Source organism: Labrus bergylta, chromosome 11, assembly GCF_963930695.1.
Source record: "Labrus bergylta chromosome 11, fLabBer1.1, whole genome shotgun sequence".
NCBI classification, from domain to species: domain Eukaryota; kingdom Metazoa; phylum Chordata; class Actinopteri; order Labriformes; family Labridae; genus Labrus; species Labrus bergylta.
In genome coordinates, this window is record NC_089205.1 from 16,595,114 (window position 1) to 16,621,491 (window position 26,378).

General features: G+C 38.1%; 3 protein-coding genes across 5 annotated transcripts in view; 1 reads left to right on the forward strand and 2 right to left on the reverse strand.

Annotated features, from left to right (window-relative positions):
* Positions 1-3,730: 3,730 nt before the first annotated feature.
* Positions 3,731-14,066, reverse strand: si:dkey-202l22.6 (interferon-induced very large GTPase 1). Of its 2 annotated transcripts, none has more exons than XM_065960752.1 (4): positions 13,983-14,066; positions 13,045-13,177; positions 5,123-10,145; positions 3,731-4,370 (listed from the first exon to the last, which is right to left on the reverse strand). In XM_065960752.1, exons 2-4 carry the CDS (start codon positions 13,085-13,087, stop codon positions 4,232-4,234), a joined length of 5,205 nt encoding a protein of 1,734 aa, XP_065816824.1. In that variant the 5' UTR covers positions 13,088-13,177; positions 13,983-14,066; the 3' UTR covers positions 3,731-4,231. The 2 variants fall into 2 exon arrangements, with proteins under 2 accessions (XP_065816824.1, XP_065816823.1); XM_065960751.1 differs by having other exon boundaries at positions 13,036-13,177.
* A 1,300-nt stretch (positions 14,067-15,366) lies between these two features.
* Positions 15,367-19,715, forward strand: LOC136180460 (uncharacterized). Of its 2 annotated transcripts, none has more exons than XM_065960107.1 (4): positions 15,367-15,687; positions 16,244-16,357; positions 18,021-18,063; positions 18,236-19,715. In XM_065960107.1, exons 1-4 carry the CDS (start codon positions 15,634-15,636, stop codon positions 18,433-18,435), a joined length of 411 nt encoding a protein of 136 aa, XP_065816179.1. In that variant the 5' UTR covers positions 15,367-15,633; the 3' UTR covers positions 18,436-19,715. The 2 variants fall into 2 exon arrangements, with proteins under 2 accessions (XP_065816179.1, XP_065816180.1); XM_065960108.1 differs by having other exon boundaries at positions 15,374-15,687; positions 18,299-19,715.
* Positions 19,716-20,920: 1,205 nt separating this feature from the next.
* The window catches only part of dscaml1 (Down syndrome cell adhesion molecule like 1), a 100,269-nt gene continuing 94,811 nt past the window's right edge, over positions 20,921-26,378 (reverse strand). The window contains exon 35 of the mRNA XM_065960106.1: positions 20,921-25,929. Within this exon, the coding sequence (XP_065816178.1) occupies positions 25,364-25,929 (566 nt within the window). The 3' untranslated portion in view covers positions 20,921-25,363. The remainder of the gene's footprint in view (positions 25,930-26,378) is intronic.

The following is a 26,378-nucleotide window of genomic DNA, read 5'->3' on the forward strand; positions in this document are numbered from 1 at the left end:
AACGCTTACGTGACATTCAATTAAGCAGTGAGTACAGTATGTTATTCTTCTTTTCTCTAGTCCCTCAATTAAACAACTTTTAGACGAGGGAATGAGACGGCCGGCCGTCCCGGCGATGTAAACAAACTGAAGCTACGGCTAAGAAAACTCAGAAAACATCACAGACAGTGGGACTCGGGTGTTGCACCCATTGTTGTTGAGTTATTGAGTTATTTTCAGAGGATATACTTGATTTCTATTACATTTAAGTGTGAAAAATAACTTATTAAGCCTTTAAAGGTTTGTTATTTTGGGGGCATTGACTTACCAGTAATACTTAAACACTGCCACTTGCTGCACAACCTGACTGTAAACTGATTGATTTCTTATTGAATAAAATAAATACACTATTTTGAAATGTAAACAATATTTGTGTTCTATATGGTTTGCTAATATACTGTACAAATTGTCTGTTCATTACATTGCTGATGGCTACTCTAAGTGGGGTAGAAGCTGTTGTGTAATCAGTCAGTTCATTCACTCCCACTCACCAGACTAAAAGGGTTTAGTGCAGTAGAGGAAGTGACAGTTACGTGACAGATTCAGGGGGGAAAGTCTGTCAGAGCTATGAACACCTTGAAAGAAATAAGGCCTGATATTGATGCCGCTTTTGAACCAATTTAAACTGTCAAAGTGATAGACTGTAAGTACTTTGGAGTTCTACCTTGAATCTAGTATTGACAGAAAGGGCGGAGGAGAACCCACAACATTCACAAGTAGTGCAATAGAGTAGGCACCAGTCCTGGTTATAAAAAACACTGATATGTCCTGTTGTTAATAACAACAACTTACAGAATATTTGCAGTTTGTTGTTTAAAACACAAAAGTCAGAAAAGTATGCAGTCTAATATTTTTCTTCTCTTTTGTCTTCAGTTTTGAAGTGTTTCACTGTCAGTGCACCTCATGGCAGACAGTCACGCTGCAGATGAGTTACAGATCAGATAAAGAGATGGTGCCCTGTAATTTCCGCCTCCAGTGTGTGTTTGACTGTGTGTGACAGTGTGTGTGTGTGTGTGTGTGTGTGTGTGTGTGTGTGTGTGCGTGTGCGTGTGCGCGTGCGTGTGCACGTGTGTGTGTGTGTGCACGTGTGTGTGTGTGTGTGTGTGTGTGTGTGCGTGCGTGTGTGTGTGTATGTGTTGTGTGTGTGGACAAAAACAAAGACAGAAAATGGATTTTAAAACGCTTGCCCTTTTTTTTGTGGCTGGTAATTGTGTTTTTTAACTCCACAGTTTTAGTTAAATGTACATAGTGGTTGGAGTTGAATGCAAAACGCTGTAACTCTGAATATACTTTGTTAGTGTCAAAGTGTTTGGATAATGTGTTAATGTTTCAGTTAAAACAAAAACCTTCAATCTAATCTGCTGCCGGATTCCAAAAGATTTTCTTAAGATTCTCATGACATAGGCTACTCAGAGCTCATTTTCCATCGTTAAAGCCTATAAACTCAACCTTCACTAAGTGATATTTTATGTGGCTTTTTAAAAATGTTATTTCTATTCCCTGTGTGTTCTGGACACTTTTACCTACCAGATTATATTCCTACTCGTGTGCCTGAATCTGTATGTTAGACCTGCATCCTGCCGTATAACCCTGCCTCAGCCTCCTCAGTGTTCTGCTTTGTCACTGCATTACAAGTTACTGAAAAAAGGAATAGTTTTCATTAATGGGTGTCAGTCTGTATTGTTTAACTTAAATGAAGGTACATTCATGAATCTTGGCATGGATGATCCAACCAAAACCCTGCAATAATGCGATACCCATTGCTAGGTAACACTTTATTTTGATAGTCCGTCTGTTGACACTCAACAAGCTATCAGTAGATATTCAGTTGCATGTCAACAGTGTGTCAGTTGATATTCAACATAACGTTTTCAACAGACAAGTAACATACATTCAACTAACTACTACGAGTCTTGTTGAATATCAACTGATACACTGTTGACATGCAACTGAATATCTACTGATAGTTTGTTGAATGTCAACAGACGGACTATCAAAATAAAGACACCTCTATAAAGATATCTATATGATATCTTAAGGTTATGGTGAATTAACCTGGCATGTACATTGGCTATACTCCTCATATTTTAGAAATCTGCTGCTCATGGGCTGCCGTGTTTGCAAAGTTTTCTCCGCTACATTTAACTTACATGCAGATTGGCCAAAGCTGTGACTCATTGAAACACTTATAGCTAGGGGAGCTATTGTACTGGGAAAATCAATCTAAAAACATAATTGAGGTTGGGTGGTTATATTACCTGCTAAATTTATGCATGAAACTAGGGTTTGCAGAAGGTTGTTTGGCCAGGGAAAACAGCAAACAAAGCTACAGCAGGGATACCTTGTTTTGAAGTTTTAGTGAGACAGTATGGGTCAGTAAGATGTGCAAAAAATCTTTTTTTTAAATACTTTTTTTCATTATAAAATGTGATGTTTGAATTTAATACAGTTTGGATTTCCATGCCATTCAGGAATCAATTTATATCTCTGACAGACTTGATATGAAAAATAATCCAGAAGATCTGTGAAACGAATAACAGTTGTGCTTTGGTTTATGCAATGTAATAAAATATAAAACTACTTGACGTATTAAATGAAGAAAATGGATGTTACTTAAAAAGAAAAAGAAAATTTCATGACACATCTCAAGATATATGCATGCATGATCATTTTCTGAAACTAGTATGGCATATTAAGACAAAGTTAGACACACAGCACCCTCATTTCAAAGTGCTGAAGAGAACTGAAGGGGGGCATGAATTATTAATAGTTAAACAGGGTTTTAGACTCCTGGATCCTCTTTGGCATCTGAAGTGCTGCACATTGTTTATTCTCTACTGCCAGGCGTTGCTGGAACAAAATAGGAATACGTCATAAAGGAATACAAAATCTTGCAAATTCAGAGACACTTCATCACCTGGGTCAGAGCCTAAAACCCTCTGAGCTTTTAAAGCCTAGCAAGCAATTATAAATTCCTTTAGATATGCATGCTCACATGGCAGTACTAAATCCAGGTGACATCCTTCTCATGCTACCAGAGAATCCATCAAACATTGCCCTCTTGTGGTTATCAGTATTTGACTTCTGCCTCCAGTCATTCTTTTCATGTATTTAATTTATATTAAGTGTATGCAAGTACATGTTTCAGTGCTTCAGTGCATGTTTCCACAAGAGAGAATTCAAGCTCTCTCTGCTCATAACCACCCATAAACTTTCATGTTACAAATCCCTTTAAGGAAGGTAAATGGCTGTGTTATGGCAGAAAATATCACACATAAATGAAGGTAATCCTACAAATTGTTAAACTTTCTGACTGAGCAAGTTAAATCCAACGGGTTGACAAAGTCCAGAGGGACATCAATTAATATATTGAGGTAAAAATCACATTTTAAAGAAATGGCCAGCTATTTTTAGACTTGAACTTACACTATAGCATCCAACCATAGCTTACATGACTGTTTTATAGTGTTAATATCATAACAAAGCCTTCAACTGGGAAGCAATGAAAGGTGAACAATATGTCAGTGTTCCTACTTTTTGAAAACAGGGTTTAAGCTTTCAACTAATGACACATTTTATCCAAATACTTGAACTGACATTTGAAAAATGGTCTGGAGCCTTTCAGGTCATACAAAATTTCCTAGGAATGATAGTTTGGAGGGAAACAGTGGTTCATAAAATGTCAACAAAATCAGAGCTGAATAAGAAGATGTAATTTTCAACAAAACAAATTAGTGCAAACCAAAACAACATGTCCACAGAATATATGCAATTCAACCAATATCTATTGGCATAAACTAACAGCAAAAAAATACATAAAAGGCAGCTAATTTATATTTATCTATACTCTACTTCAATGCTCACTGCATTTCAGTTCATTTGTGAACCTGCTTTACAATTTCACTTCTATATACATTTTTTCCTCGGGTTTCATTTTCTTTTGATATTAGCATTGTCTGGTTCAAAAACAATATGGTGACCTGACACATCAAACATGAAAACTAAACATGACCTTGCAGATTTATCTTGTTCCTTGGTTAGGAGGCAGAATGGGAAATACAAAGAGCTAATTATTATAAACGACAGCATCCTGGATTATTCATGTTAAAGACTTCTAGACCAGTTTATAAAAAATAAAACTTGAGCATTATTCTACCACATGCACAAACTATAAAGGCTGCTCAGGACAGTATTAATGTTGAATCAGGAAGCCCATCCTCAGACTGTTCAATGCCTCCTCCTTAGTGATCTTCTTCCAATCATCTGAAATCTTTGCCGGCTCCTGCTCGTACTCTTGTGCAAACCTCTCATTGAACCTCGCCAACACATACCTGTAAAACATTCTTTATTTAGCTCTCTTCAGAAATATTTGCAAGAAAAAAAACACATAGTTTTCAATAGGGGTGACCCCAAATAGTTGAATATTTGACGATTTGTTCCAAAGATCCTAATTCAACTGCCAATCAGTCGAACACCTTACCTAAACAAATATAATTCCTTATGTGGGTATATGTGGGTGCTCATCAATAATTTTACAGTGATTTGCCTGTTTTCTCTAAAACAGAAATCATGACTCATAGCCTCTCGGTATATATGTATATATATATATAAATATATATATATATCTACTCATTAATACTTTAATGCAATTCTAAATAGTTGATGTACACACACTAACATAAAGACATTAAGATTGAAGGCATGTGTAAGCCTGTGTGTTATTTAAACACTTATTTAGTTTATTTAGCTTAATTTATTATTGTTATAAAGTCACCATAAAGCAGACTTAATGAGTAAGAAAAAAGATGGATCAAATCCTTAGAATAAATTGTTATTTCATGTCCAGAAAAGAAATAGTTTAATTACATGGTTTATCTCTTGTGTTGCAAATTGGAATATGGATCAATGAGCCCAAATAAAAAATACTTTTGACGATCAGTTGAGTATAGGAAGAGTCCGACCAATCAGATTGGACTATGGAAATCCTTTGTCATGGACACCCCTAGTGCTCAACTTATAGATAATGAAGAAAGAAAAACATTTTAACAAAATATAATGTTATTTAAGCTTTCATTAACCATACCTCCAGTAGGTACCCGGCATCTGGTCGTTTGGGTTTTCAGTGGAGGTGCTCCATTCTGGATATAAGGAATGAAGGCTTCTGCATGAATCCCCTGCCATAGACGTGTTGTATGTGTCCTTTTTTTGGCCTGCATTTTCCTCGGTCATGCTTCCAGGGAAAGTAATACAGGACAAAGAACTAGAGTTATATGGAACCATACCTCTTGGCCTGTGGAGCAAAGCCATGTGGACCTCATGCCCCATCTCTGTCAGCTCACAGGGGGCTCTGCAGAGAGGACATTGCTGTTCACAGCCTCTCACTCTGTTGAAAAGAGAGTCTTGCGGCTGAACTGGAAGGCACTGAAGAAGTTGGTTACTGTCCACATTTTGGGAGAATTCCTGAGCTAGGTCCAAGCGAATTGCAGCCAGTAACTCCATTAGACAAGTGACAAAACGATCCCATTCTGTAGTGATACTGAAGAGAGGTCCATCTAGCACTGCCCTTGTGACTTCCACATCCCCATCCTCCTCTAAAGTGAGGCACACTCTCTCCAACAGCATCTTTGTACCGCTAAGCACTCCACTGGTACCTTCCAGGGTTTGGCTCACTGCTGCTGCAATCTTTCCTACAATTTCACCAAGTCTCTGTTGCCTCCATTTATTCAAGTTGATGGATTCAGAGAGGTGAGCCAATACTGACTTCTGGATCCTTTTCTGTCTAAAGTTGTCAAAGGATAGCAAATATTCCAGGAAATTTTCAAAGCAGTCCTCCTTTAACAACTCTTCGAGTAAGCTTTGGTGGAAGTCATGTGAGGAGTGATACTGCTGGGCATTATCTCTGATCTCCTCGACAATTCGCTTCTCCAGTGGCCTATAAATGTAGTCCAAGACTGTAGGTTTAATGACCATGGAGGTGAATGCTTGAGCCATTTTCTGGCACTGGTCTCTTTTCCTGAACTGGTACATAAACTGTGCCAAGTACCTACTCTTGTTTGCAGTGAGACACATCAGAAGCTCTGTGTCCTTTGCATAGCGATCATGTAGTTTTTGGAAGTCTCGACATGCAGAGCTACAGAGATAAGCTTTCAGATCCACTTCAAAAGCAGATCTGATTTCGAAAGATTTATCTTTCAAAGTTTTTTCGACATTCTCCAACATTTCAGTAATATAGCTGTCAGAGAAATCTGCTGTTAATCTAGATTTAGCTGCTACAAACTGACTATATTCTTTGATGATATCGCTTGCAACTTTTTGAGCCTCCAACCTTTGTAGCCTGTTATTATCCTCAAACATGTGCTTCAATCTGCTACGGTATCCAAAGTGCTCATCATAAACCTGGAATGTAGGTGTCGGGTTTGGGCTGATATCTTCCAGTTTTTTTATGTGTTTCTGAAGCCCACGGCTGATTAGATTTCCTTTCAGAATATCAGTCACTCTTGCTGTAATGTCATCAGTTTCTGAAGGCCTGAAGTCAAAACTGGACATTGTCTTATCCCACACACTCTCAAATTCTTCTTCTAGTTCTGTATCTTCAAGGAGAATGTTTGTAGAGCTGCTGTTCTCCAACAGTGCATGCAGCTTTGAATGCTGTTCTGTTTCCAACAAAGTCTCAAACTTTTGCAGCTGTGTCAAAGAGCAATGGCTCTCTGTGACTGTCTCCAACCTTTGTTTCATCTCTTCAGTTACTCGCGCCTGGAGTTCATCCAAATTGCTCATGAGGATTGGCTTGAATGTGTTCATTTTGAGAGGGTCTTCTTTCATCATATAGGCATCTACTTTGGACCTGAGTTTGACCACCTCTGCTTTGACTTCTTCTCCGGCTTCATTCTTTAGCTCATTCAGAAGGTCATTTTGGATTTTTGCATCTAAAGCCTTTGTCTTTGACGCAAATATCTTGTTTTTTGCCTCCTTGAGCCAATTTTCCATGTTTTCCAGAACTCTATCCTCCCACTGAGAAAGCTCTGTGCACAACAAAGAGAATGCCAAAGCTATGTCAGTATTTTGCAGACCAATAGAATAGGATTCTGCTCTCACTGCATCCCACACAGCACATAAATGGCTAAAAAACTCAGGCAGTTCTTTGGCTTTAGACTTCTCTGAACACTTCTTCAATGCCCCAAACAAGTTTTGCTTTAGTTTTAACATAGCATTACTATAATTTGTATCAACTGGTTGAGAGAGAGCTCTATTTTGCCAAGGTCCTTTGACATAGGTGATGCTGCTTGAGGTCTTTGCATAATGGTGATCAGTATTGTTAGTTACTTGATCCTGAGTCTCAATCTGAAGCATATCAGAAACACGCCTTAGCTGTGATGTTTGCAATGTGTTATTTATTCCTTCATCCTGTACCAAGAGTTGGCAAATGGGAATGGAGGCAGATTCTTTGATGCGCAGGAGAGCATTGACTATCACTGTGAAGTTGGTTTCAAACTCAGCACTTGAATGTGAAGAGATGTTGTGCATTAAAACATCACTAAATCCTGTTGCAACAGTAGCCATTTCATTGTCATGAATCAGCGTGCTTCCTTTGTTGCCTAGGGACTTTGAGCAGAGGCCTTCAGCATCAACCAAAAACAAAAAATCACACTCCATGTCTTGTCTTAGGTAATCAGGGAGACAAAGGGCAGCCATGTACAACCCTCTAGTTGATCTTTTCCTACCTTCAGGAAATTTCACCCCAAATAGTGCTGAAAGAACCTCTGCATTTTGTGCATGATGTACACCAAGGTTTGTCAGCACTCGGGTCCTGCACTGATCTTGAGGTAGGCGACGTTTAAGCTCTGCTAAGACGCAGGCAAGCCAACGAATTGGGATGTTTGAGGCATCTCCATCCATCAGTTCAAGTGGAATTCCATGGAGAAGAAGGTCTGTTGCTACGCTAGGGAGACGCAACACATTGTGGCTCCCACTGCCAGGGCTAATGTGTGTTAACTCAAAAATTAGGCCCATCTCACGCAAGAAGTGCTCAAGCCCCAGCCAAGATGGTTCAAGTTCAGAAGGATGTGAACATTTGGCTACCTGATGATCAAAGGAAACATCTGGGAACATTTGTTGCTTCGCAGAATTTCTTGTACTAGACTCTGCTAGTGTAAACTCTGATTCATCTGTCTGTTTCCCTTGGCAGATTAAGATTCCATTTTCTTGAGACGGGGAATGAGAGTTTTGGTCCTTTGAATCTGGATCGGAAATTTCTTCTTCGAAATGTACTTTGTGTTTAGTTTTCTTTTCGCTTTTCTCAATTGACATCATAGGTAACTGCTGCTCTATGACTGCATATGTGGACTCAATATTGTCCTTCGTTTGTGACTGTGGTTCTGTAGTCCTCTCTGTGTACTTCAGCAAAATATGCTGCAACTCTTGGGTTAATTCTATTTCTTGCCCTGAAACTTGCAGTTCAGTATTTACAGGTTGTTCTTCGCTTTCATCTTCTTCAAATGTTGAATCTGTGCAGAAACTGTCACTTTCAACTGTCATGTCATTGGCTCCATTTCCAAGCACATTGTAATTTCCAGTCAGGTCATCACTTTTTTCTGTCTGCAGTTTTGTGAATAAATCTTGGGGACTGTTTTGTTTTTCAATTTGCATCTGGGTAAGCTTCAGCTTCATACAAGTAAGAAAACATGACCTCTCCACTTTATCTGCTGTGAAAAGCACATCAGTGAAAACTTTCATAGCTGGGGTCATTTTGTAACAGTTCAACGCTACCAAGATGTCTTTCTTTTCTTGTTGTAGTTGTGAGTTGATTTCTTTACTCTCTTTTTGATGTTTTTTCTCTTCCTTTTCGATTTTGGCCAGTTTGCTCCAAAGAGACCCTTGCAAGGGAAGCTGTTCATCCCTAAATTTGGCAGATCCCTCATCTAAACCTTTCAATACTTCCTCTACTTTGGCCATTGCCTTTTTACAGACTGCCCCTTCATCTACACTCAGGCCTTGCTCCTCTGCTAGTTTTGCCGCTGTCTCAAGTGTTACAAGTTTTAGTTTATCTGGTAACAGATCTTTCAGGATTTCAGACAGCCTACTAGACAGTTCCTCCTGAGTCAAAGCATTTGCTTGAATAACTGAACCTTCTGGAAGCCCCAAGTATTCACTAAGGTTCTGATCAGCAAACCCAATAACCCTGTTGTCAGTTGTCTCTTTGTCAGATAGGTCAATCAGTATGAGCTTGTTTGCCATATGATTGCATGAAGCAAGAAGCTGTTTTTCTTTCTCTCTAAGATCCCCACAGAAAATGACAACAGCTGAAGATGCCTGGCAAAGAAAGCTGAGGTGTTTCTCATGTGTACTGGCATCACCACGTAGGTTAGAGATGACCACAGGGACAGGAAAAATGTCTCTTGCAAGATCTCCAGTAGGTAGATACCACCCAATCTCTACCAAGCCATTGGAGAGTCTTCTCGGCGTCTGTCCTCCATCCATACCCCTGTGGAGAAATGTTTCTCCACCTATAACAGTATTTAGTACCTGTGACTTCGAAACACCACAGTGACCAAGCTTCACACAAGAAATCACTGGCATGGGTGTGCTTGCCAAATCCCCCTCCTGGACCTTCCCATTTCTATCTGGAAAGTGAGACCTCCACTGGCTTAAAACCCCTCTCAAGGGCCAAAGGAGGTAATGACTGGGCTCTTCTGGATCTATGTTTGGAAGAACCAGAGGCACTGCAAATTGACATTGTACCATGCGCACAGCCATCTCATGATGAAGGAAAGAGTTGGCAGACATAAAGACAGCTGAAACCAAATCAAGGGGGTTTACTTCACATTGATTTTCTCCTTCAAAACCATTGATCATTTCCTCAGATGATTTGTCTGCAGTGGTCAGCACATCATGCTGAGCTTTGCACAAGGGACTGCGGGCATCTGGGCTCAGCAGCCAAAGGCGTTGGAGGAAAGCATTTGGTAGATCCTTTGGGTCCAGAGGAGCTTGGTTCTCCAGGTTCCAAGTGCTGATGTCCAACATAGATGCTGGGTCCAATGGTTTAGTCCAGAAGGCCTCCAGACCAAGTTTATTAAAAACCTCCACCTGTGCATTGTCCTTTAGAGGTACTGTTTTGTAAAACACAAAACACAAAAACAACAAAGAAATCATTCAGGCTGTAGGGAAACAGCATTTCAAAGTAGAATATAGCATTTTCTTTTAATTAACCCAAAGATGTAAAATATTCTATTTATAGTTGAAAATCTGGACAATAATTGTAATTGCAAACAATTTATCGAGATGTTACAATAACACTGTTTTTTACGTACGTATTTTTACATATTTTAAAGGTCCTATATTATGCTTTTCTGGTTTTATATGCCCTTTAGTGTGTTTTCCAAGTGTCCTGTGCATGTTTAGGCACATCTATGTGCAAAAATTCAAAGTCCGGGGAAATGCGGCTTCTCCTATGTCCTCCTGTTAGCTGTAGCATTAGCTGCATGTAACGCTCGGTTCTAGCCCCCCTCAATAAAAATTTGTCAGTGCGGCGTCATTGTCAGTGTGAGATCACTGATCTAAACCCATTGGCTCGTTGTGGCAAGCCCTGCAGTTCATGTTGACTTACTTTACTAAAAAGTACAGTGAAAATAGGGCACTGATGGCCTAGTGATAAGGTTGCACCCAATATAGGAAGCTACAGTCCTATCTTTTTTCTTACTGAAACCACACTTATTTAGGATGGATATGATGTCAAGAAACCACTAACCACAGTTATACTATTACTGACATTCTTCAAGGCACTGGTTAAAGTAATTGATTTCCTATTTTCAATCTAGTGTACAGTATTAATCAACCATAGACACATATGAAAAAGGTTAATTCATTTGAATGCTGTTGGCTTAGTCTGTCATAACTAGCCTGGAAAATGTAAAGCAAATGCTACGTCTTTATTTCTTTGAAATGATCAAAGCTTTATTTAGTCTTCCATAAAAATACAGAAGTTAATTTTAGAAGTAATTTGGAATTCAATGTTTCGTTATTTGCTCAACTTCCTTCTTGTGTCAATGAACCCCCCTCACTGGTTTGATAGCTGTCTGGACTTAATTTTGGATATAAACAGAACATAGATCACTTCAATAACACCAGTAACCTCCTGACTTGCACTTCTGATGACCAACACACTGGGGATGTGTTGGTGGAACCTAGTTTCCATGACAATGCCAGAAGTTTGATGTTGATAAACCATCCAATCATTTGTGTTATTACTTGCGTTAGAGTAATTGAGTGCTAAGTAATAATAATGTGCGGGTACTGGAATATTTAAATAATAAAAGAGCTTTGAAAGCTGACTAGGTTATGTCATTTTCCCCAATAGTTTGTTTAGTAAATTTCATTCAGGAATTTGAGTGAATCAAAGCACAGAGACAGAACTGGTTAAAGTAACAAATCATCCTCTTATTGCTTTAGACAGAGGACTTCACTCTGTAATTGTCCTGTTAGATCTCAGTGTGGCATTTGACCGTCACATCCTGTTACAGGGACTTGAACACTTGATTGTCATTAAAGATACCACATTAAGCTGGTTTTAATCCTATTTATCCGATTATTCTCAGATTGTAATGACGAACCCGCTATGCATGCCAAAGTAAGTCAGTTCTACTACAACACATGTGCTTTGACCGGTTTTGTTCATCTTATGAACGCTCCCTCTAGGTAATATTGTTAGGAAAGACTCCATAAATGTTAGGTGTTATGCAGATGCAGATGATAACCAATTGTACATTCCGTTTTAGACAAATAAAGCTAATTAGTAAATTAAACTCAAGCAGGCCATTGGGAGTAAGCATGTTATCTGAATCTGCTCTACAACTGCAACAAACACATATCAAGGATTGCATTTTTCACAAACATACAACACGTCAGGCCCAGTATGTCCCAAAAAGATTTAGAGAAACTATTCAATGCATTTAGTACTGATTAGCTGGATTTTTCTATTTCCTTGATATAAATTATACTGCTCAACATTTTCAGACAAGAACTAGGAAAATAGATTGTAAATTTCATATATAAACCTATCTACATTGGGTCATTTTAAGATCTAAAATATAATTTGCAGTCCTTCTTCTCATCTACAAAATTCTTAACTGACAGACACAATCACATCTTAAGAACTCATAGTGACCTATTATCCCTCAAGAACAGTTCACTCCCAGATAGCAGATCTGTTGGAGGGCCTAAATCTTCAAAAGTATTATTGAAGGAAGGGCCTTCAGTTATGAGACACCTCTGCTGTGGATTAATTTGCCAGTTTTGGCAGGGGATGCAGTCACCCTCTCCACTTTTAGGGATAGGCTCAATATTTCTTTGCAATGTTGCTTGCCTTGGAATATAAAACAATAAATGGCTGGCATAATTTTGTATCATATTTGAGATTATACAGTAATGGCTGAAGCACATACTTTATCAGAACTCCTTTTTAGTTTGAAGTTTCTTAGAGGTTTCTTAAAAGCACAAACATCTTTTTTTAGAAGAAGCACAGTCCTTGTTTAGATGGATTATGCCGTGTCTCTACAAGGAAGCTGACAGCAGCTGATTAAAAATAGACTTAACACAGATGTACCTGTCACCAGGGGTTCTTTAGTTTTACACCAAAAATCCAAAACCATTAACTAGCATTATGTTTCAACACACCACTGTATGGCCAGAAGCCTAAGGGTGAAAAAGTCAACATTTTCCCCCCCTTTTATACCTTCATCAAAAATGATTTTGTAGTTGTGTTTCTGAAATAGTACAATATTACATACTGTGAAACAATATTACATAAATGCAGTACAAGGAATAATGTGTTGAGAGATTTGGAAATAAAGATATCTTTAAAAATGAACTACCTCACTAATATTTGATATAAATACACATCATTGCAATTTTAGATTAGCTTAAGAAGTTATTTGAATACAAAACATGTTTTAATTGTACCAAAAGCCTCAAAAATCCAACAACACAAAAAACCATCCTTACTGATCATACTTTTCTTTTTGCTGCTCAGCCTCTTGGGTAGCTTGACTGACATGATAAATGCAGCTTAGTGTCTCTCCTCTTCATTCAGATGAGTTTGTCTGCTCTGGTCAAACACTCAGAAAATCAAGTGTTGTCTGGAAACCTGTGATTAAAATTCATAACGTAAAATACATGACCAGCGTACAAAAGACAGGAAAAAAAACATCATAAAGTACTTACAAGGGTCATTTGTTCTAATACCACTTTTGACACATGTATCTGAATGTGTGAATATGAAAACCTCAGTCCTACTTACAGAACACAAGAATATTTTGTAGGCATCTTTCACAGAGACCTGCTCATTGTGGAAAGTACATTCTGTACAAGTCTGGTTTGTCCTGACGTTTATCTTCTTGAAATTCTTCACTTAAACAAGAGCCACTCCCTGTTACATTTTCATTTTCCTTACAACAAAACCTGACCCATGACAGGTTGTTCATGATAATTGCCTATTGTGGGAAAAGCCACTAATAGGTCAACTATGGAGATTAGGGGACTTTCCTTGGTTTACTATCAGAGCTCTTGAGATTTAGCTCTATTTTTAGTTTGGCTGCCACCAGTAATGTTTTAAAAAAAAAAATTCATTATTATGAAAATCCACCAATAGTAGAAGAAGTTGTGCAATAAAATGTATGATTTTAAATCTATTGCAACAAAGTGTAAGCTGTCACTACTGCAGGTTGAGATTTTAATTATTAGTTTTCATTCAAATTAATACATTATTAAGTTGATACTACCTTTATTCTCTTAACATATCTTGGAGGTATATAATTGTTCATATAGACTGTATCCTACGACGATGGATGTCTACACAAATACCTATTTTTTTCCACAATTGCTCTCTTCAGCCATCAATGAAAATGTTTGAATATCTAACAGAATTTGTTTAAAAAAAAAGAAATCCTTACCTCCTTCCTCCCATTGAATTTCTTGGTAAGAGGCAACAGATATCCTCACATTTGATGGAACAACAGGTGTATGCGTGTCAGTCAGAAGTGCTCTTATACTTGTCTGTTTACTGATAAGGCACATTCCTGCACTACTATCTTATCCCCTTCAAGCAAAATGAACACCAGGCATATGCACGCACACTCACAGGACACAATGAGGAGCAAGGAGGAATCAAGTGACATTAGTGGGTTACGTAAAATGTTTTTTAACATGACAGGTTTGATACTTAGATAACGGCAAGTAGTGTTTTGTCTGTCAAAGCCCAGAGCCTGCTGAGATGATGTTACACACTCCTGCACAAAGCATTATCACTGGTCTGCAGGGGTCACAAATCAGGCTCCAGACAATGACGCACACAAACCCTCAGTTATGCATATTTGCTCAGATATAAATCCATGTGATTACAACAATAAAATATCTGGCATACTGAATGGCATACTGAATCTGCTTTTTGTTCATACACAATCTTCTGTTGCTATAACAATATTACCAGCCTGATGTTTAATTTATTGATCTTGGGACATAACGCTTTCAACTTTAGCTTTCATCTAATACAATGTGTTTTTTTGTTTTTTTGTTTTTTATTATAGCTAATTCAGATTCCTCCAAGAGTGATAAAAGACAACTTCTCCAGAGAATGAGGAATTTAAATGGAGTTAACCCACTCCTAAGAACTTAACTTAAAATAAATACAAATGTGAATAAGTATGAGGAGAACACTGTTATAATTTAAAAACAACAATGAACTTGTTAAAAAAAGTCTAATGCAAAAAGTGTTTCTACACCTTTAACATTTTTGTGTCTTAAGAATAATCTGCTTCAACTCTAATGTCTTTGCTGCTAAAAGCAATACGCATAAAAGGCGTATTGAATTTAATCCGAAGATGGGACGCAGTATTCATTTACACTAACCTTAACAAATTTTATATATGCATGCAAAATACAAAAACATTTTTTAAAGTTTTACTGATTGAGTTGTATCTAATGGCTTTTTGATGAATAAATCATTTAACCTTTATATACATGTTCACTATTCATACTAAAGCTTTTATAGAACATATCACTACTTGTTTAAGAACTTCTTCCTATGTCTTAAAAGTTTAGCAAAGAGGCATTAATAATTAAGGGCAAGACATTTCATCTTAAAGGAAAAATGATACTAAATGCAAATTATCATTAGCTTTCTTTTCTTTTTATAAAAGTCTAAATAAAAGCTGATCTTCCTGACTGCTGCAGAGGTGGGTGCTCACCTGAAGGATAAGTCTTGTGTGAGGAAAAGATTATCACGTCTCTATTTCTGTCCTGCAAAGCTCTTTAGCGGTTCTTACACTCGTGTGTCAGAGACTGTGGGAATAAAGTTTGTGTATGCGCGTGGGTATGTCTATGTGTGTTCATGTTTGTTTATACCTGAGACACCTGTGCAAGTGGACAAACTCAGCCCTGTGTGTTTAATTGTCCTTCTCTGAACAAGCCATCCCATTACCTTCCTGAGTGCTCGGATCTGTTCCGGTGTGGACTCGCCTTTCCTGCAGCTGGACTGAGGAGAACGGTCGAAAACAAAGAAGAACATTTAGGATTAATAGAGACCCGAGAGGAACAGTGGTCAGGATGTTGATCACCATGCTTACAGCCATGTACATGATGGTCAGAGTCGTAGAATCGGTAAGATGATTTTTTTGATAGATGGAAAAATAATTAAAAATCCAGTTGATTACCTTTAAAAAAAAAACTCTTCAATGTTAATAATATTCAAAGTAATACACTAATGAGTGTTTTGTTGTAGCTGTAGCCTGAACAATTTGTGTTTTTTTTTTCTCTCAGTAGGTTGTTTGTTGAATATAAATCAGGTTTCTTTAGATACACCAAATTTTGATTTTACACCAGGCTGTCAGTGTGAAATCATAACCAGGCTTGTATTGACAACAACTAAAGTGATGTTGATCCAAAGTGCTTCATTTTTATCTGACTATTATGCAACACCTCATGCTCATGTTTTAATAAACGTGTACCAATTCAGCAGTAAAAGCCAAGTGATGTAAAAAAACAGGAGGCCTAACTGTTTGTTAAAAAGTAGCTATTTGAACTTTGTTTGCTTAGAAAACCTGAGACATGTGGGAGAAAAGCCTTTACATCGACATCTGAGTCAGGATGTTATTTTTGTTTCACACCTTTACCCACACATGTGAATCTCACACCTAAAAGCGTCTTTGATTTTCAGATAGGGACACGATTCTCACGGCAACCAGACCCTTTGCCTTACTTGGTGTCCCAGCCTTTGCCTTGGCAGGTTCACTCAGTGTCCCACAGCCGGAGGAGCAGCAAAGCAGAGGAGGTCAGTAATGGGAAGAATCTGTATTAATCTCAATATAGAAAATATCCCTTTACCCACTGCACTCCTATCACCTATAAGTGCTCTCTCCTGGACTATGAGAAGCTTCTTGAGGTCTATTGACTAATACTAAGAGAGAGAGAGAGAGATTGTGGAAAGTTCAGGTGTCAAGTGTGACTCAGAATGTGAGCGCCTAAGCCTGCTCACATGTTTCACGTTTGCTTAGTGTCTCAGAGGAGGACTGCAAAGGAAAATGGGGAGATGATGAACAAGGCTGAGGTTTCTTTCGGTGCCTTTGTGATCAGGTTCAGCCAGTTAATAAAATTTGCCAAACCATAACTTTTTTTTAATGATTTATCACTGATTACAATTGATCACATGCACATTTATTGCATGTTGGAATTCCATTATTTTGCATTTTAAAATTTAACAAAATGGGGCTTTTATTTTGAATTTTCGTACTTTCTTAAGATGAGAGTACTTTACCTGATGTTTTAATACAACCCCGCTTTTATTTTGAAATATAGTAAGGACCCCCTGGTAGATCGAATTCGGTAACATCACTTATTTAACCACGGAAAGAGGAACTCGTTATGAATCAAAATCTAAGTGAAAACAGATAAAGAGAACAGTAAAAAAGTGTAATGTTTGATGTCACAATGTGGATATTTCTTTTGCCTCATCAACTGAGCTGTCTAGAAGTTTTCCGATTTAAATGCCTCATTCAAACATGCAGCAGTGTCGTTCTGTTCCATTACTGTGACTAAAGGGAGACACTGCGGAGGCTTATTCATTAAAGGGACAAAATAGCATGCAATTAATCGCCACATAAAATTGTAATGCATTGATTTCAGACCTTAATTATTTGCCATTAACTTGTTAATGCTGACAGCCCTATAGCATTTTCACCAGGCCTTCATGATGGATTCTTCAATCACAACATACATTTAATGCCACTCTGAAGGCAGTGTGCATATAATAAAAACAGCAATTTACCCGACTGTGGATTATTTCTGAGCATTTTTATAGGTGAAAGGTATCTGTTTGGACAGTTCCTTTTGATTCCTTGACCTTTTGTACAGACATATAGAGCAAGAGGAACTTCAGTGGTTAACAAAGTGCTGAGATTATTAGAAAAAAAACACATCATTAAAGAAGTGGAGGAACATTCCTGTCGCCTCACTCTATGGTCAAGAGAGAGTTGACCTTACAGATGAGGTCGTGAAGTCCATGTGTGTGGGAGTGAACACATGCAGTCTCACAGCAAAAACAGAATGGTAAGCAGGCTAAACTGGTCCAGTCCCCTGTCCTGTGCTTTCACCGCCGCTGCTGTGTTTGAACTCTAATCCCAATCAAGGGATTTATGCTGGAGGTCAGTCCTCTCTGGATAGAAAAGGACACACACTCACTCAGAGGCAGTCACACATGCACAGTACATTGCACTTAATATTGTGTGCTGTAAAGATGATATGATGAAAAAAAAGTACACGTGATTATAGGCTCGCATGCTTTCTGTGGTATGTGAACTATGTTTCAGCCCAGAGATAAGATTTTAACTTTGATAATGAGCGTCACCATGTCATTCCATGCCTCCTGCGTAGCACATATCTGATGTTTGTGCGTCAGCAAGTGGGTTTTTTAACACATCTGTCTGTTTCTTTCACAGTTTGAAGGGCTCAGGAGGAACAGCATAGGCGTGTATAGAAAGAGTGAGTAGTACAGTTCATTTATGTCAATGCAGGCTATTTTTCTGCCATAGTAACTGTCATCTTAAAATGAAAACTTGATGGGCTGGATTTCAATCAGGTGTCAATCCTATGTCAAAAAAATAGCCTGCTTGAATCTACCCTAACATGTATGTGAACTCAATCATTGCTACAGACTATGTCTCCATGGCTTTTGCCTCTGCCTCTCTGGCTGTCCCCTGTTTCCTGTCGTGCTCAGACTCCAACCCCAGCAATGGGACGTGCGCCGTGCCCCCTCTTCCTCCACTCAGCCCTGTTGAAGTGGAGAAGGCCGCCGCCACCATCCAGACCCACTTCAGGAAGTTCCAACAGAAAAAGCAGAAGAATGGCAAATAAATGGACAGAGAGAAGAGTGATGGCGTTGCAGATGTAGCATGCCAGTGGGACGTGTGGATTCTCAACAGGATGGACACACCTCATTTTAACATATACTTTTGTAAATGAACATTCAGGCTGTGTTTAACACAAAGCAGAGCCCCTGAGTGAGTGATAAAATATACAGCGATAGAGTACATTTAAATCCCCTGCTTGTAATACTTTAAATCTGTCCCAGGACAAAATATGTTAATCACCTGAATGTGAGTAATTTATGTATGACCTGTTTTGAGTATGCTGATATGCAAGAAAATCAAATCATTTGTCAACCTTGTGGATCTCTGAAAAACTTTTGAATTTTTTTTTCCATTTCAATAGATGCCTCTGTAAGCTAGTTTTATGTTTCTTTGCAGCACAATGCCCTCTAGTGGTTTGATCAAGATATAACCATAACACATTTATTGTTCTGTTTTTCAGATGGTTCATTGAAAATGTAAAGTAGCCCTTAAATTCCCCCATTCTGATTTTGTCTTTATTAAGGAGACATTGATACATTTTAATGACATTTTGAATTATCTGAAATGAATTTGTAAAAAGATGTAAAAAAAAAGCAACATGAATAACATAATTAACACATCCATTAAATTATTAAATTATTTAAATAATGAAACGTATCCAGAACAAAGCAACAGCCAATCACAGCACTTGCTCTGCCTTTATTTTCTTGATTGAAAAAATGTAATGAAAAGTAGCATTATGTAATAAAATCTGTGAATGGAACAAATAGGAATTAGTCTTAATTGTGGTATGAAGAATTAAAATGTATTTTCACTATATATTAGTACTGTCTTTGTGTATTCATGCATATCACGATTTGTCTCAAAATGTATTCTCTCCTTGTTTGTTTAATTTGTATGCTTTAAGCCCTTGAAATTGGGCTAGGCATTTAAGGACTAATAAAATATAGTTTACATTTTGATGTTGATGTACAGTATGTCAACAAGTTCAGCGTTTGAAGGCTGAATTTGTGTAAATGTTTTAGATTATTTTTTTCAGTGATTTGATATGATTAAAGTTCATCGAAATCAAAGAGATGGCTCATTATAATTTCAATGTCTAACCTGTTCTACTCTCCTTTAATGTGATTACACGAACATAATGAAGTCTTTTTGACCGTTTTTTATTCTAACTGTCTGTGATCGCTGCCTTTTTCCCAATATAATCGACTTGACATTCAATTGAATTTCTAAAGCTCCAAGTTTTTGAAAAAATAAATAAATAAACCAAAACATTTACCTTAATCTATAGAACGAGTGTTTCCATCATTCTAAAACTCAGAGATTGATGTTAATATTCGTTCAGCGTCTGCAACAGACTCCTGAAGACCTTCTACCAGTCTGTGGTGGCCAGCGCCCTCTTCTTTGCTGTTGTGTGCTGGTGGGGTGGCATCAAGACTGGTGAGGCAAACAGGTTGAAAAAAGCTGGTGAGGAAGGCCCGCTCTGTAATGGGTCTTGATCTGGACACTTCGGAGACAGTGGCTGAGAGGAGGATGAAGGACAAAATCTTATCCATCCTGGATAACTCCTCTCACCCTCTACATGACGAGCTGTGGCAGATGGGCAGCTCCTTCAGCCAACGCCTCATTCCCCCCAGGTGGAAAACAGAGCGCCTCAGGCGCTCCTTTGTGCCCACTGCCATAAGACTGTACAACAGCAGCCTATGACAACAATAACAGTCCGTCCGTGACACAAAACTTCACCCCCATAAAACACTACCCACATGACCTGCTTCATTATTATCATTACTAACATTGTATTATGGTATTATTATACTGTATTATTATTATTATTATTTAGCATAAATATATATATATATATATATATACTGTACATTCTTCTATATATTTTTATTTACTAATATAATTACTAATTATATTAGTCTATATTATATAACATTTCATTATATTACACTATATTGTTCATATTGCACTATATTATATTATATTATACTACATTATATTATATAACTGCACTCTGCATTACTGTGGTACAACACTGCCTCTCTTCTCTGCTGTTTACATGACTTGCTGCTATTTATCATACCGAGTCAATTTAATCATCACTTGTCACTTTATCTTGCCATTCTCTGCAAATACTGTCTCAACTCCCTGCATAGTTCACTTCATCATTCATTTTGTATTTGTATATAGCCCCTATTTTTATTTATCTTATCTAATCTATTCTGTTTAATGTGGATTTTGTATTCTGAGTTTACTAGTCTGTGCTGCTGCAACGCCTGAATTTCCCCTCTTGGGATCAATAAAGTACTATCCTATCCTATCCTATATTATGATTTGTTCTGCTGTTAGTTTTGTTACTTTAGTCACTTTCTGTCTGGAGAAATAGTCCCTTAAAGAGGTAGCATGTCCTTCCCATGATGCCATGACAATAAAACAGAAACACTTCATCTGTGAACATGGCTGTGTAAAGAAGAATCTCATCACAGTTCATAAAAAGATAGCTTTATTGCACAAGGTGTTGAGTACTCTTTTTCTGTTTTTGTTTGTTTTCATAGAAAAGAAATGTAGAGTTTAAACACAAGCAATTGCAAATTGAAGCAATGTTTCCCCGTAAAAGTTTGAGGAACAACCTCTGCAGTTTTAAAATGTTTTCATGAATCCTCTTCTTTAAATTGTTCACTTCACCGGTTCCTTTTTTTCATTTATAACCAGCAAAAATTTCAGAACATGCAATGCTGCTGTCCTCCCCCATAACATGGAAAAATAAAAAATAAAATTCTTAACCAAGCAACCGGTGACAAAGTAAAAAATAAGCAAAATAATGTGATTAAAAAATATAGAATCAAAATAAAAATGGATACAATGCAAACAAATGTTCTGTAAGAAAAGAAATGTGTATAGTTACCTATTCATGGTCCACTCTGACATGTTTCAACTGGTCCATACAGTAAATCATTTAAAGCAGTGTCTGTATAATTCTATAGTTATCATTAATCCTCTTCTGATTCATTACAATAACTTCAGTTCAAAGTTTACATTGTGCCCTGGTTTCTAGTGAAGATGTCGAAAATAGTACTCATTTATACAAAACACTTTCCTATGTACACACATTTTCTGTTATGGAGTAGAAATCATGTTGTATAGGTGGGTAAGGGGGACAGTGAGAGGGGGATCTGATTGGTTGAGCAGATTAAGAAAAGGTTGGGAAATAGCACAAGTGAAGTCGGCCACGTGAACACAGACTACCTCAGTTGGAAAAGTATGTGGATGTATTTGAATGAAAAAAAATCCACCCTCAATAGCTCATCACTCAGTTAAACAGCTGCAGATATGCTTCAAAGTGTAAAGAGACGTCGCATCGGAGGAATCTGCAGATATCCGGATCAATAAAAACTAAATCACCTGTGATGTGAATCATTTGTATGATTTATAATTTTCAAAGAAGTCAACTATTTTCTGTCAAAAAACAACAGGTTATCATTTATATACATTTTAAAATTTAGACTGAAAAAGAGTTAACATCGGGAATATTTTAACATGGCTTTAATTTGTTGAAGGCTTAAAAAGTCCAGAGTTGATTATTGTTTAAAAGGTACGGAGCACTCACCAAACTACTTCTTCAGTAACGTGCGTGCATCATGCATACGTCAGGTTGTGTGTATTCAATTTAACAAAATGTATTTGAAATAAGTCTTTTAAGTCCCAAAGTTTTCAAAATAACATATTACACATTTTTAATCTGCACAAAAATAAAAGAGTAAAAATGACAAATCTGATTAGACTGAGCACGTTTTCAGGAGGTCACCCCTCCCAGCACATAATACGTCTGTAATTCCACAAGTTGTTATTATTACATTTTGATTTTTGCACTGATTAAATAATTTTTATAAATATGAGCTCGGTATCATTTGTCTTATCCATCACTGAGCAGGAAAGCAAATAAGTTTATCCAAATATAACAATTTTAAAGTATTTGAGGGTGAAATTTTCCCTTCAGGTTTACCTGACACATACTTAAACCAAACTGACATTAGATCAGTGTTTACAGCAGAAGAAACTTCACTGAAGAACAGAGAAAGCAGGTAGGACAGGAGTTTATTCACCGCTCCATCTGATATCCATACGACTGGAGTAAGGAAGGCTCACACAGGCTGACCCATTCCCAAACACTTGTTTTATTCTGAAAACAAGTGTTTGCACAATTTAAAACATAAAGGCCAAAAAGAAAGGCATCATAACCATTGACAATGGAAAGTATAATGCATTTCTCTCCTATGTTCTTTCAAATAAAGGGAGCATTGATACAGATGTGGATGGTTATATGTCTAACTGTGTGAGGTGTAATCAGGCTGTCATCAGCCTGCAGTCCTGACATGTCGGGTTGACTCCCTTTGACAAAGATAAGAAACACAAATACTTGTCTGTTTGTCTTCATGAGTTATAGTCGGGCAATGGCAGTGAGTTAGTGAACACACCTTTGGAAGGTACAATACAACATATTACAATAGGCTCACTTACTGTATAGGCTTTCCTTGTTTTCACTGCTTCTTTTTTAACACCACACGTTCTGCACTGAGCCATCGACCACAGCTAACCAGCGACACAATCACCCGCATACTTTTACTTTACTGTGCTTGTCCTTTCAGCTGCTACCTACTGTTGCTGCAGCCGGAACATTTTCAAAATCACAAGGGAGGGTCATTCTTCAAACCTTTCTTTCAGCACTCAATTTTTTTTCTCACACCACTTCATTTCTCTCTGAGATCTCCCATCCATGGTCGTGCTACCCGTTTAAGCCTCCCTCTTCTTCTTCGTCTTTCTTTCTTTGTTCTTGCAGTTTTTCACTCTGAGCGATTGTCTTGTGATCTTTTATATATATTCTCAATTAGAACGGCTTTTATATTTCTCTGCTTTTTTTTCAATATTCATATATTTGCTATATATTTGAATAGAAATATATATGTACATACTTTTGAAAACAAACATATATCATATCTTTTTTTCTATTGCGAGAGCCCTGATGTTACGTTTTGCCTTCGCAAAACATTTGGAGCAACTCTTTTTTGGAACGATCTTTGTAATGGGATTAAGCTTTGGGAGAGGAAATGGGGAGAAGAAAGAAATAATCTTGAAGTTAACAGATACAGCACCATGCATGAAGCTAAAGGAAAAAAAATCAGTGAGGTTGCGGGACTTGAAAACATATCTCTTAGATTTGAAGACCACTTAATTCTGAGGAAAATGTTCTTCTCTCTGCAACGGAACCCCTTCTCCAGTACCCTTAAACAACTCCAAATCCCATCAACACTTGATCTTACTATTTATAAATTCATTGTCTGTTCATAAATTCAAGATCACTTCATACAAATATGATTTTTTTCTTGTATACATCTAAATTACTCTGCTGTATGTTAGCAACTTGTCTCTCTATTCAAGTTGTCAATGAACGTCAAGTAGCATTTCTGTCTGTGTGCATATTAGACCTCTTCTCTCAGTCTGTCTCTCCTGTTTTTACTAGCCTGTATGCTAGCAGTAGGTCACAGTGACACTGTATGGATATGATGGGGGACAGGGTAAGGAGACATGACGGCAAGAAAGGATAGGAAGGGAAAAAGTGGATATAGATAGATTTCTTAAACAAGGAAAAGAGCAGTGTGGCACCATGATGAATCACATACCATCTCTTCCTTCTTTGTTCTGAAGGAGAGAAAGAGAACGTTTTCTTCTTCTTTGTAACTCTCTTTCTTTTCAGTATTTCCAATTTCCTCAGCAATGCTGTAACTCACATTTAAAAAATCAAGTTCAAATGCTGGACCAAATTAGGATCATAGTGTTACATCATCAGCATAACTATTGATACTGTCCCCAAATCCCCTTTCACAGGTACAAAATGAGCAGTGTGGGTGGGAGTTCGGGTCAGTTTTGACACAGACGTCTGCCCGAGAGGTCAGCATACAGATTGATTAAAAAAAAAAAAAAAAAAAAAATGTCCACTGTTGGTGTGTGCCTGCCACATGTATACATATATATATTTACACATATACACCCACACGCACACACACGCAGGCCTGTGAAGGTTTCTGTTACTTGGATCCATTCTAACTTTTTCTTAGTGCACATGAGATTATATTTCCATAACTTGAAAATAAATGGAAAATGGATGAAAAGAAAAGGTTCTTTCACTTGATGGTACTCGACAATTTTTCACCTCCTCTGCTTTGAGTCTGTGTATAAAAGTGTCAATTAAGACCACTATGCTGCGTCATCCATGGCATGTATAAGAACATTTCACACATCTCAAGATTCTTATTGAGATGTCCTTCCAGTCCCTCTAATGTATGAATCCATGATGGAGAAACCTCTTTGAGCCAGAGTAATACCAAGGTTGGTGGTTTTATGCATACAGTAGAAGCATCCTGCCATGGCACGGTGCTGTGATATGAGCTCTCCTTCCATCAAAGATCAGAGAAGTAACATATTTAAAAACCTAAAAAACCTTTAAAAAATCAAGCCACCTGGATCATATTACAACTGTCTCGATCCAGAAAACAAGACAGTGCACGTGGAAAGCATTTTGTGCATAAGTACTGTGTCCTTAAGAAAATGAAGTTATGAAGTGAAGAGATAAATCATCTATGTTTTGGCAAGTGATTCCCAGGGTGATGAAATAAGAGCTAGAGAAAGATGACACTAATAATAGAAAGCAATCAGGCAGAAAGAAAGGCAAACCCCTGTGCTGTGGAGACCCACCTCTGACCCTTTCATACTGTCGTGTCCCCCCTGCAGCCTGGCACAGAACAGGCACTGACGGGTCAGCTGTGCATGTGTATTTTCCTCACCCGACCTTTCATATAGGCTCCAGGCAAGCGCTGGCTGGACCGACCAGCATTCTGGTAAGAGTTACAGTGATAGGCCGCAGTGACGGCAGGCTACACAAGAGTGTACGACTTGGAGTAGGCCCCTGCCCCTCCATCCCTCTGCTTCTGTAGTCTGCCTAAGCCAGAGGAGCTGCTCTCCAGCAGAGAGTCTCTGGATCCTCCCATCTTGGAGGACGATGAGCAGGCACCTCCTGGAGTCCCTCCTGTGGCCCCTCCACCAGAGGAGGATGAAGCCCCGGCAGCTGCAGCTGTAGCAGCAGCTGCTGCTGCTGCACTCTGGGCCACTGAGGAAGAGGAGCCGGGCATGGTGAGAGTCCTTTGGGGAAGGGTGGAGCTGCTAGAGCTAGCAGACATCCCTCCACTCCCACTGGCTCCACCACCACCTCCTGTTGCTCCTGAGGAGGTGAGGTTGGACAGGCCAGAGTGGCCCATTGTTAGAGCCTGCTGCTTTGCGGAGTCCATAGTCACATGACGGCCCTGGGTGTGGTACGCCCGCTGGGCCAGGCCACGAATGGAGGCTTCACGCGGGGGGACCACTGGACATGGGTCATGATGCTCCGACTGCTTTCGGAAGAAAGGATCTGACTTCATGTAGAGGGGGAGATTACAGTAATCACCTGCATGGAAAAAGTACAATTTAAAGTGACCTTCAAAAGCTGTACAATTTAAGTGCTATAAAAATATATGCTTCTATAAAATTCATTTTCTACTATAAGTATTGATAATACTACCTGTCTCTCTATCAGCTGTTTTTATTTATTACTCCTGTCTGTATGTCTACCTACCTGAATGTCTGTTTGTTTGTCTCTTATTCTTCATCTGCCTCTATCTCACCTTCTCTGATCATACAGTTAAAGCAGATGCCTGTTCACCAATGTGAAAAAATAAATAAAAGTGCTTTCTCATTGGTGGATTTATATGCTTTTGTGCTAATTATATTTGAAAGACTATATTCTAGACTTGCTCTACATGTAAAGTGTTGTAATCAAACTTATTTTGGGATTTGGAACTATCAAACTTAAAGTGAGTTAGCGATTTCAACCTCTTCAATGGACATATGTGATAA

Coding starts and splice junctions, on each gene's coding strand:
- si:dkey-202l22.6 (XM_065960751.1), bottom strand. CDS start 13,087: ATGTCAGTCAAGCTACCCAAGAGGCTGAGCAGCAAAAAGAAAAGTATG. Junction 10,146..13,035: donor CAAAAAGAAAAGTATGATCA/GTAAGGATGGTT, acceptor TTTACAAAACAG/TACCTCTAAAGGACAATGCA. Junction 4,371..5,122: donor ATGCCGGGTACCTACTGGAG/GTATGGTTAATG, acceptor AATGTTTTACAG/GTATGTGTTGGCGAGGTTCA.
- LOC136180460 (XM_065960107.1), top strand. CDS start 15,634: ATGTTGATCACCATGCTTACAGCCATGTACATGATGGTCAGAGTCGTA. Junction 15,688..16,243: donor TGGTCAGAGTCGTAGAATCG/GTAAGATGATTT, acceptor TTTGATTTTCAG/ATAGGGACACGATTCTCACG. Junction 16,358..18,020: donor GGAGCAGCAAAGCAGAGGAG/GTCAGTAATGGG, acceptor TTTCTTTCACAG/TTTGAAGGGCTCAGGAGGAA.